At 47.9% G+C, this 11,703-nt stretch overlaps 1 protein-coding gene across 1 annotated transcript; it reads right to left on the bottom strand.

Annotated features, from left to right (window-relative positions):
• Positions 1–1,223: 1,223 nt before the first annotated feature.
• Positions 1,224–11,011, bottom strand: LOC137325069 (ankyrin repeat and SOCS box protein 12-like). The gene is made up of 2 exons (XM_067989764.1): positions 10,201–11,011; positions 1,224–1,357 (listed from the first exon to the last, which is right to left on the bottom strand). Exons 1-2 carry the CDS (start codon positions 11,000–11,002, stop codon positions 1,224–1,226), a joined length of 936 nt encoding a protein of 311 aa, XP_067845865.1. The 5' UTR covers positions 11,003–11,011.
• Between the last annotated feature and the right edge of the window lie 692 nt (positions 11,012–11,703).

The raw sequence follows: 11,703 nt of genomic DNA, 5'->3' as shown, positions 1-11,703 counted from the left end.
CTGCTAAAACCCTCATCCATGTTACCTCCAGACTAGACTATTCCAATGCTCTCCTGGCTGGCCACCCATCTTCCTCCCTCCATAAACTTCAGCTCATCTAAAACTCTGCTGCCCGTATCCTAATTCGCACCAAGTCCCATTCGCCCATCACCCTGTGCTCGCTGGCCTACATTGGCTCCCAGTCTGGGAACATCTTCATTTTAAAATTCTCATCTTTGTGTTCAAATCTCTCCATGGCCTCATCCCTCCCTATCTCTGTAACCTCCTCCAGCCCTACAACCCACAGAGATCTCTGCGCTCCTCTAATTCTGGCCTCATGCACATCCCCGATTTCCATCGCTCCATCAATGATGGCCGTGCCTTCAGCTGCCTGGGTCCTAAGCTCTGGAATTCCCTCCCTAACCTTTTCCGCCTCTCTAATGCTTTCCCCTCCTTTAAGACGCTCCTTAAAACCTAACTCACCTGTTCTAATGTCTCCTTTTGTGGCTCGGTGTCATATTTTGTTTGATAACGCTCCTGTGATGCGTCTTGGGACATTTTATTACTTTAGAAACGCTATATAAATGCCAACTATTGTTGTTGGTGTTGAGTGCTCCCCAATTACCCTAGAAATGTACCCTAGACCCTGACTTTTTAAAAATCTTGCATAAGGTACACAACTCCTGTTCGCAAACTTCCTGTTGTCACGATTTTTTGGTGGCACTTTTCTGTTAACATTTGCCATTGTAAATTGCTGCGTCACCATTTCTCATTCAATTTTTGCTATGTCAACAGTCACAGTGTAGTTGCAGTTTCTGGCCATTAGGTGGCACCGTGGAGTGAGTTTCCAAAGTCTCTCTCCCACTTTGTCGCCATCTCGTGTTTAAAAAAAACATATCCATCAACTGACCGTGGGCAATGCCACGGACAATTTACTAGTTAGTATATACATTCTTTAAAGATGTTTTGAAATTTGCGTCGAGAATCCATCATTCTTTGAACATCTTCTTTTACTATAACTTACAGAACAACTTACTACATAGAGTGGATTCAAGGAATTCTACTTGTAATCAGACGGTTGGGGCAATTACAATGAAGCTGCAAGAGTACAAAGGGGAAGGGGGGGGGGAATCTTGCTGCCAGTAGGTTTGACTCTCCCCTCTCTCAGCTGCGAGGGAGGGAGGGAGGGAGGGAGTGAGTGAGTATGCACTATTTCTACGATCCACACAATCACCGTATTCCTGTCAAGTCTGGTGCTTCAAGTAGTTCCTCAGGATTAGCGGTATGTCCAGTTCATCAATGGAATGCAGGCCACTTATTAGTTTGAGGTACTTGCGGATGGCCATTCTGGTCAATGACATTAAGGATCTCGGCTGAGCTGGAAACCAAACATACAGTAATAGGTAAGTGGTGCGTTGCTAACTGCCCAAAGAGACTGTTTTAGAAGGAGAATCCATTGTAAATGATACAAACAATAAATTGCATTTATATAGCACCTTTAATGTAGTAAAATGTCCCAAGGCACTTCACAGGAGCGTTACCAGACAAAAATTGCTGCTCAGCCAGATAAGAAGACATTAGGATTGGTGACCAAAAGGTAGGATTTAAAGGGGTAGGTTTTAAGAAGCATCTTAAAAGAGGCGAGAAGTAGCGAGGCGGAGAGGTTTAGGGAGGGAATTCCAGAACTTTGGGCCTAGGCAGCTGAAGGTACAGCCACCAATGGTGGACCAAAGGTGGGGGGGGGGGATGCACAAGAGGCCAGAATTGGAGGAGCACAGAGATCTCGGAGGGTTACAGAGAGGTTACAGAGATAGAGAGGGGTGAGGCCATGGAGGGATATGAAAACAAGGATGAGAATTTTAAAGGGAGACGTCCATCCAATTACCAGTCTCCGTCACTCCTCTCTCATCGCCACCTTTTGTAGTTTGGAGCTTTTGGTTCGGGGCAGCTGGGAGCGGACATTTTGTAATGAACTTCCACCCCAGTGACATCATGAGGGTGGGGTGGCACCTATTTATGATGTCACTCAGTTGCAACAACAACTTGCATTTATACGGTGCCTTTAACGTAGTGAAATGTCCCAAGGCGCCCAGCATCACAAGATCTCACTGTTACTCTCTCCCCTCTGCTGGCTCATCCAGCTATCTACTTGTTATTCAGCTCATCCCACCAGCTCAGCTTTGGTTTTCGCACGTGGCCTATTCCCAGCTGGGATCCATCCGCTCCCTCCGCTTGTGAGGGCACTGATCCTCAGCCCTGCTCCCTCACAATCTACTAGCTGTAAAACCCACTCTGTCTCCGTAGGCAGCCATATATTCCCCCCTCCTCCAAGTTCATTACTTCAATTTTGGTCAGTTTATCGGCCCGGCCGATATACAAAATCCTCCTCGCACGATGAATTCTAAAAGCAGCCACGCTCGACTTCTGCACCTCCCCCCCCCCCAGGTACATAGGTGCTGAGTGGACGCTAACCTCATAACCTCACCTTTCACATCCTGTGACTCAGTGGGTAGCATGCTTGCCTCTGAGTCAGAAGGTCATGGGTTTAAGCCCCACTCCAGAGACTTGAGCACATAATCCAGGCTGACACTCCCAGGGAGTACTGAGGGAGATCTGTACTCTCAGAGGTGCCAGCTTTCAGGTGAGATGTTAAACCGAGGCCCCGTCTGCCCTCTCAGGTGGATATAAAAGATCCCATGGCACTATTTCAAAGAAGAGCAGGGGAGTTCTCCCTGGTGTCCTGGCCAATATTTATCCCTCAACCAACATCACTGAAGAAACAGATTATCTGGTCATTATCACATTGCTGTTTGTGGGACCTTGCTGTGCACAAATTGGCTGCTGCGTTTCCTACATTACAACAGTGAGTACACTTCAAAAGTACTTGCATTGTCTGCAAAGTGCTTTAGGATGTCCTGAGGATGTGAAAGGTGTTATATAAATGCAAGTCTTTCCTTTTTTTGATGATAAGTCTCCTCCACCAGAGCTGCCTCCTCCAAGTCATTAAAAGCACTCCACTAAAGCTTGTGATGTTACCCCGAACGCAGCTTCATGGTGTTTTGGGACGGGCTCCTGCGTGGGTGGAAGTTCCACACAGATGTCTGCTTCCAGTCTGTCTCAGTTCTGAAACATAAAGGGGTTTAATTTCTACGGGGTGGGGGGGGGTGGGGGGTTTCCTCCCGAAAGTCCTGCGGGAACCCTGGAAAAAAACGGAGTAAATGCCATTTACGTGGAACCCCCGCAGAAATCCCACCCCAAACAGTGAGGCAGCGAGTGAGGACAAAACACACACTTATCTCCCTTTATAACATTCAGGATTACTTGGCACTTCAGCAGAAGACATTACCCATTGATTCAAGTCTTTCTTTAATTAATTATTCGACCGGCATGATCCCAGACCCCAGTAACTCCCACGAGGAGGTGCATCAGGTACAACGTGGGCTGACTTTCGACCTGATTCCTCCCTCTTCCTTGTGAGAAACGCCCCAACAGCACAGCTGAGATAGGGAACTCGGTGTCTGGGGAGTCGCACTATTCCATGAGGCTTTGAGCTCTGTCACGCTCTGCCACTAAATCGCGCCATCATTTTGAATTCAAGCACACCAGTGCTAGGGAACGTTACGCCCTCCTCTTACAAAAGGTAGGAACTGCAAGGAATTATCAGGGCCAGAGTGACCTTATTTCGATTGTCTGGGAGCAGGAGTCGGAGAGAAATTTCCCAGATTTTATTCCCCCAAATTGGTTTGAATTTTCATCTGTTTTTTTGCCTCTCCCAGGAGATCACACGGTTTCGGGTGGAGTGGGGAGTGCATACATTGTGATACACAAGGCATCGCAATTTGTGTGGGACAGGCTGGCTGTACCAGAGGGTCATTTCCCGTGCGTCATTGTTCGTATGTTTCAGGCTCAGAGTGTTACCATCAAGCACTCCCAGATCAGGTACACCCAAGTTAACCATAGAGTAAATTTCCCTACAGTGTGCCCCCAAGCTCAGGAGGGCTCCTTCTCTGTAACTCTGCCCCAGTGTGACATTTAGAACTCTTCTCACTCCATTCCATCCTGTGGCCTTTCTGAGTCTGATTGTTACTTTTTTTTTTGCTAACCTGTGTGAGGAAGTCATTTTAACATAACCCGCCGATCAAGTCAATGGAACATAGAGCCAGGCGGCCGACCTGATCCCGTCAGGGTGGGTGGGGAATGACGTTAGGTTAATAAGACCCTAAACGGGTGTGCAATTATGCAGTGGGTCTGTACTCAGCAGGAATGAGGTGATACTGTCCCAAGCTCATTTCATATAAAGAACATGCATTTATACAGCACCTTTCACAACCTCAGGAAGTCCCAAAGTGCTTTATAGCCAATGAAGTACTTTTGAAGTATTGTCACTGTTCTCATGTAGGGAAACACAGCAGCTAATTTGCACACAGCAACAGCAGTGTGATAAATGACCAGATAATCTGTTTTAGAGGATGTCGTTGAGAGATAAATATTGGCCAGGACACCAGGGAGAACTGCCCTGCTCTTACTTTGAATAGTGCCCTGGGATCTCTTTATATCCACCTGAGAGGGCAGACAGGGCCTCTGTTTAACATCTCATCTGAAAGACGGCACCTCCGACAGTGCAGCACTCCCTCGGTACTGCACTGGGAATATCAGCCTGGATTATAGGCCCAATCTCTGGAGTGGGACCTGAACCCACAACCTACTAACACCAGGGGTGAGAGTGCTACCCACTGAGCCACAGCTGGCATACAGGACCTTTACATGTGGAAAAGAGCTGAGACTTTCACCCCATTAGTCAAGGCTGGATTTGAACCTATTTCCCAGAGGGAAAGGCTCGCGTTTAAACGCTCTGAGCTGCCCCATTTCTCTGATGGTTCCATTTTCAACCCAATCCAACGATACACTCTCCCTCAAGTAATGATTACCTTCTCCCGTTTATCCCGTACAAAAACACACTCTAATCTTGTTCTCAAACCGCTGCTTGCTGTGACCTCAAGGAGCAAAGTAGACACACAAGCAGTGAATTCCTCTCGTCCGCCAATTCCCACCCTCCTTCCTGTGAGTGAGCTGACTCCTTGTCGGGATAAAGTTATGGGGGTAAATGTTGCCCAATTGGCTGTTCTTCATGCCTGATGCCTGTCGGCAGGCTATTCAGCTGTGGAGGGATGCACAGCTGAGCCTGACCCTGGCCTCATTTGAGGTCCATACATGAGCACCTTTCAAGCAGGCTCACTGGATGGTACTCAGGAGCAGGCAGCCCTGCCCTAACCCTGGAGTGCACGGGTCAACAGTAAGGTTTCCTGCTGCTGCCCTGCCTATGATCAGCCCACCCGGCCGAGATCAGAGATCCAATCTGGGTCCACAGCATGGCTTAGTTACCGGACAAACTCACTGAAGCATCTCAAGGAGGCAATGGGTTTCATTCCATGCACACTTTCAATTGAAAGTTATGGGGAACGAGGAACTTCAGTCATCCTGCACCAATGCACGAAGTGGCTTTCACCCTTATCCAGGGCTTGACCACCATTTTGAATGTGGATCACTACTGATTACAGGCGGGAATCTGTCAGCATGTGACTTCTCACAACATAGAATCAGAGAGTTTTACAGCACCGAAGGAGGCCACTTGGCTCACTGCACTTGTGCTCCCTCTCTGAAAGAGCTACCCACTCATTCCCATTCCTTACCTTTTCCCCCCTATCCTTTTAATTTTTTTCTTTTTCAAATACTTATCCACTTCCCTTTTAAAAGCTGCTCCCACCACTATCTCTGGTCGGGCATTTCATGTCCTAACAACTCTCTGTGTAAAAAAAATTCTACTAACCTCTCCCTTTAGGTGTCAACTTGGCTCAGTGGGTAGCATGGTCACCTGTGAGTCAGAAGGTCATGGGCTCAAGTCCCACTCCAGAGGCTTGAACCTATAACTTGGCTGATACATGCAGTACTGAGGGAGTGCTGCATTGTTGGAGGTGCTGACTTTTGGATGAGACATTAAAGCAAGGCCCTGTCTGTCCTCTCAGGTGGATGTAAAAGATCCCATGGCACTATTTCAAAGAAGAGCAGGGGAGTTATCCCCAGTGTACTGGCCAACACATTGATTTACATTACAATAGTGATGATCATTCAAAAGTACTTCATTGGCTGTGAGGCACTTTGGGACGTTGTGAAAGGTGCTATACAAATGCAGGTTCTTATTTCTTTGTTGTATTGGTGGTGATCTTGAATGTATACCTTCTAGTTACTGACTTGCCAACCTCATGTACCTCTCTAGACTCTTTCTGTGTGTTGGCAACATTTTCCTTCCCCAGTTTTCTCCTGTTCTTTCCTGAAGGCTGTGACTCAAGGCAGGGGTAGAATTCCACTCACCTCACTGACTCTGCTGCCTCTCCCAAGTGGACATTATTCATGGGTGACCCTAGGCATTGGAAGGAGGAATTTTCTCTTTGTTCTGCCTGATTTTTGGATGGGAATGGGGAGGAAAATGGGCAACCTTTCCTGCTGGATCCCTGCCCATTTGACCATCTAAACGAGGCGGGCATGTTTAAATGAGGTGGCAATGACATGACGTGTCCTCTTTTCTGTTATTACTGCCTCAATAACGCTGGATCTAACAGAGCCTGTACGAAACAGGCACCTCAGAGTGAGGTGCTCCAGATAAAGCTGAAGGATATTTAAGGTCGGCCACAGTTGGTAAATTAAAATGTAGGCAAATTTTTTATTATTTTTTTCACACTAATGCCTCAACTTTGCTCCTTCTGCTATGGGAGTACCATTTTTTGCCTCCCCCCTTTCCAAATAGGCTGGAATGGGATTTCCATCTGTGATTCTTGGAGGGGGAGGAGGAAGACCAGGTTGGTGAGGCAAACGGTCACCTGTCAGTAACCCTACTCTAGAATATACTGACCACCCGCTCCTACATCTAGCTGGTCCAGGAGCGGAAACACTTGCGCAAACAATGCTTCAAAAGGGAAGTCATCAAAGAGATGTGCCACATGCTGCAACCTCACCTACAGCACACCTCCATCATACGCACTGTACTCCCAGTGGCTGTGAAGGTCACCACTGCCCAGAATTGTTATGTTATGTGGTCACTCCAGGCTGTCACTGGGGGGGGCGGGGGGGTATCAATGACATTAGTCAATCAGCTGTGCATAGATGCGTCAAGCAAGTCACCAATGCATTGTTTGTTGGAGCAAGCCAATTTGGTAGCATATTGGTTATGTTACTGGAGTATTAACCCAGAGAACTGGACTAATAATCCAGAGAATTTGAGTTCAAATCCCACCATGGCAGTTTGAGAATTTTGAATTCAGTTTAAAAAAATCTAGAAATAAAAAGCTGATACCAGTGAAAGTGAACATGAAGCTGTTGGATTGTTGTAAAAACTCAACTGGCCCATTAATATTCTTTCGGGAAAGAAACCTGCCATCCCTACCACAGTCCCACACCAACATGGTTGACTCAAAACTGCCAGCTGAAATGGCCTAAGCAAGACACTCAGTGGTACCAAAACTGCCAGAAAGAAAAACAAGAAACAAACCAGGTGGACAACTTGGCTGAGAGCTTGGCATCGAATCAGGACGCGGAGAAGGCACACCCAGCCCAACCAAACCTACAAAGTCCTCCTCACTAACATCTGCGGACTGGAGCCAAAGTTGGGAGAGCTGTCTCACAGACTAGTCAAGCAACGGCCTGATATAGCCATACTCACAGAATCATACCTTTCAATCAATGTCCCAGACTCTTCCATCACCATCCCTGGGTATGTCTTGTCCCACCGGCAGGACAGACCCACCGGAGGTGGGGACCCATTGGGATACAACGGGGTGGGAGTGGCCCTGGGAGTCCTCAACATTGACTCCAGATCCCATGAAATCTCATGGCTTCAGGTCAAACATGGGCAAGGAAACCTCCTGCTGATTATCACCCACCGCCCTCCCTCAGTTTATGAATCAGTCCTCCTCCATGTTGAACACCACTGGGAGGAAACACTGAGGGTAGCAAAGGCATAGAATGTACTCTGGGTGGGGGATTTCAATGTCCATCACTAAGAGTGGCTCGGTAGCACCACTACTGACTGAGCTGGCCGAGTCCTGAAGGACAAGTGCCAAACTGGGCTGGGAGGTGAGAGAACCAACACAAGCGAGTAACCTACATGACCTGATCCTCACCAATCTACCTGTCGCAACTAACTGGAGGAGGAGGCTCCATGAACATCCCCATCCTCAATGATGGCAGAGCTCAGCATTTGAGTGCAAAAGACAAGGCTGAAGCGTTCGCAACTGTCTCCAGCCAGAAGTGCCGAGTGGATGATCCATCTCATCCTTTTCCCGAGATCTGCACCATCACAGAAGCCAGTCTTCAGCCAAATTCGATTCACTCCACTTGATATCGAGAAACGGCTGAGTGCACTGGATACAGCAAAGGCTATGGGTCCGGACAATATCCCAGCTGTAGTGTTGAAGACCTGTGCTCCAGAACTAGCTGCGCCTCTAGACAAGCTGTTCCAGTACAGCTACAACACTGGCATCTAACTGACAATTGCCCAGGTATGCCTTGTCCATAAAAAGCAGGACAAATCCAACCCTGCCAATTCACCCAAATTTGGTTCAGTAGTACTGCCATGGAAGTGTCAGAGAATCTGGGGGGCTCTGGGCCCTGCACCTGAACTCGGGCATTTCAGAACGGTTAATGCTGCTTCCTGGGGGGGGGGGGGGCGGGGGGGAGGGGAGGGGAAAGCAACTTCTTTTGCTGATGCCTGGCCTTTTAAGCTGCTGCAGGCAATTAAATCCTGCATCAGCACACCGTGCCCCGGCTCTCCCTCCCCCATGACAAGTTCCCAATTGGAGGCGGGAATACTGCCTAGAGCCCACCTAGAACATACAGAGTAAGTATTGACACCGCTGTGTCAGGCAATGAGTTGGAGGCACGGTGAGACTTACAGCAGAGCCTATTTAAACAGCAAATAGTCTATTTACTTAGCAACACAGTCTATTTAAACAGAGTCTATTTAAACAGAGTCTCTACGAACTACAGCAAACAGAACTCATGACCGAAACTACAGCAAAGTCTCCCTATAAAAGCAGGATTATTTCTCCAGCAAAACGCAGAGGATAGTTCCATAATACAAATTATGTGTGTAAAATCAATCCCAGTCACTTACAGCAGTGCGACCTCCAGGCATGATTGACGGTGGAATTACCCAGTCATCTCCATTCTGGCCGGGATTTGTGGTGCAAGCCTTAAATTAAACTGATCCTCGAAAATCCAATGAGGTCAGCACTTGAGTGGCCAGATGGGCGTAAACCCGCCCAGCCCCTCCCACACGTTTGGTGGCAATGTCAATTGAAAGGAAAATCTAGTCTGTGTATTGACAGGTTATTCGGCTCTGGTGGGTGCATCATCTGACATGCAGCAACGTGCAGTTCCGACAGGAGTCACTAGATGGTGATCAGAAGCAGAAGGTGTTTCTTTTTCCTCTCTGACTGAAGCTAATTATAACAGTTCACTGACTGGCTCAGTACAGACCAGGGACTGAGCACAATTGCCCGTCTTCCTTTAAATCTATAACAGATTTTCTCCCCTGCTCTCCTGACTCTTACTGAGGTACGGTTTGACAGGCACCAGCAGGGCTCAGATATGACGCTCAACTGGCCATTCTACATGAGCTTAGACAGTGAGTCTTCGGAGGCTGATACAGTCACCAAGTGTCCACACAAATGCATTTTCCAGTGGCTGGTCACTGGAGAGCGGACAGCTCAGGCTGATTTTTTCCTTCCTTAAGCCAGGGTACTGCGGTCAAGTGTTGTACCCCAATTGCTGCCCAGCTGAGGAACGTAGGAACAGGAGGAGGCCATTCAGCCCCTTGATCTTGTTCCGCCATTCAATTAGATCATAGCTGATCTGCAATTTAATTCTATCTTGGTTCCTTAACCCTTAATACCCTTACCTAACAAAAATCCATCAATCTCAGTTTTGAAAGTTTTAATTGACCCCCAGCATCCAGTCTTTTGGGGAGAGAGTTCCAGATTTCCACTCCCCTTTGTGTGAAGAGGTGCTGAGATCAGTTAACTCAACACAAACCAGGGATGCTCTGTACATCTTAATAGTTCACAGGGATGACAGTTTCTTTACCCAATAGGGCTTTTGGGAGAACTGGATTGATTTTGATTTAAGAAATCCCTTTGATGTATAAGTGCTGATAACTGTGCCTCTTACCTGTGGCTCGGACTAGAAGTTCCGCTGCTTTGTTCTGTTGTGTATTTTTTACCGGGGTGTGACTTGGTAGGTAAAGGTTTGCACCAAAGTCTATGAGAAGCTGGATGTACTGAGGCCCACAGCCATACCTGAGGCACATCTCCAGGACTGTCTTTGGTTGTTTGATTCTGGCCAAGAGTCTCTGCTCTGTACAGTTGAAGTCGGGGTCTGCCCCGTACAGGAGGAGCAGCCGAAAGCAGTCATAGTGCCTGTATACTGAAGCAAGGTAGAGTGGGCCACTACAAGCACAGGCATTGGAAGCCCACTCTGGCACCTTGGATCGTACGTTGACTTCAGCTCCATGCTCCAGTAGGGCTTTCAAAATGTCCGCATCCCCTTCTCTGGCAGCAGTTAGTACAGGTGAGCAGTTGTTGTAGATACTTCCATTTGGGTTAGCCCCCGCCCTGAGCAGAGCTTGGACACAGTGCAAGTGCCTGCCGCTAACAGCCGTGAACAACGGGGTTTGAGCTTTCACGTCCAAACTGTCCACCTCGGCACCATGGCTCAAGAGGACCTCCAGACAGCTCAGGTGGCCTTTGGAGGCTGCCAAACGGAGTGGAGTACCCGGGACACCCCAGCCACTTCGACTATTGATAAACTGAGAGTACCTCTCCTGGGACAAAAGGTCGGCCAAAAGTTTGTCCTCATTTCTGGAGACGGCTTGGTTGATTTGGTTCACTTCTACGTTGTCATCTTGATTTCTGGGCTGGAGCATTGAGAAGATCTTACTGACATCCACCAGGCTCATCTTCACCGGGCCCATGATGTTCACTTTCAGCATGTTGCTGGATTCTCTATCAGGCCAGTATCACACAGAGGCATTCATGATGTTGCTAGTTACTCCTGCAGGCTAAGTTGACATTGTCAATGACGCAACATAGTGATGATTATGAGGTCAGGTAGGCAGAGTGTTGCATTGTCCCCCTTCACTGGTCAGGTCATGCACAGCAAGAAAAAGTTCTTGAAACGTACTCTTGCAACCAAATTGGAAGGGTACCCAAGTGCCATAGCAGCTGGGCTTGTACTGCATGCTTGGCTGAATTTAGTTCTCAACCCTGCTTCTCCTCGTTCATTCTTGGACGGCCTGCCACTGAGGGTGAATATAGTTAGGTGACAATGCGTGTGGCTATGTTTGCAACGGGTAGGGGTCTAAAGCAAAAAGGGAAACAATAGTTGTGGAGAGGGTTATGTACCAACAACATTCAGATAACCATAAGGTAGAGATAGGATGGTACAGGTGGCAACAAATAAATGCAGCAGTTATAAACAAACAAAAAAAAACCTCTTGAAAGCACATTCTGCTGAGTTACCAGTTGCCATGTCTGTCAGTCATCCTTTGTCGCTAACCTGCTTTCCAGCTCCTGGTTACAGACAGGGTACACGGAGAGTCGGGGCTCCAGAGATGTGAGCATTCCCCGTTCATGATGTCACTGGGGAAGAACTTGATGATGTCACACCAGGGGG

The sequence above is a fragment of the Heptranchias perlo genome, chromosome 9, assembly GCF_035084215.1.
Source record: "Heptranchias perlo isolate sHepPer1 chromosome 9, sHepPer1.hap1, whole genome shotgun sequence".
Taxonomy (NCBI): domain Eukaryota; kingdom Metazoa; phylum Chordata; class Chondrichthyes; order Hexanchiformes; family Hexanchidae; genus Heptranchias; species Heptranchias perlo.
Note: the sequence above shows the minus strand (reverse complement) of the source record. Positions and strands in the feature narration are given on the sequence as shown.

Bases quoted from the DNA above. Each gene is read 5' to 3' on its own strand.
- LOC137325069 (XM_067989764.1), bottom strand. From the start codon at position 11,002: ATGGGCCCGGTGAAGATGAGCCTGGTGGATGTCAGTAAGATCTTCTCA. The intron at 1,358-10,200 runs GTAAGAGGCACA...TTTGGTTTCCAG, and splicing joins ACTTCTAGTCCGAGCCACAG to CTCAGCCGAGATCCTTAATG.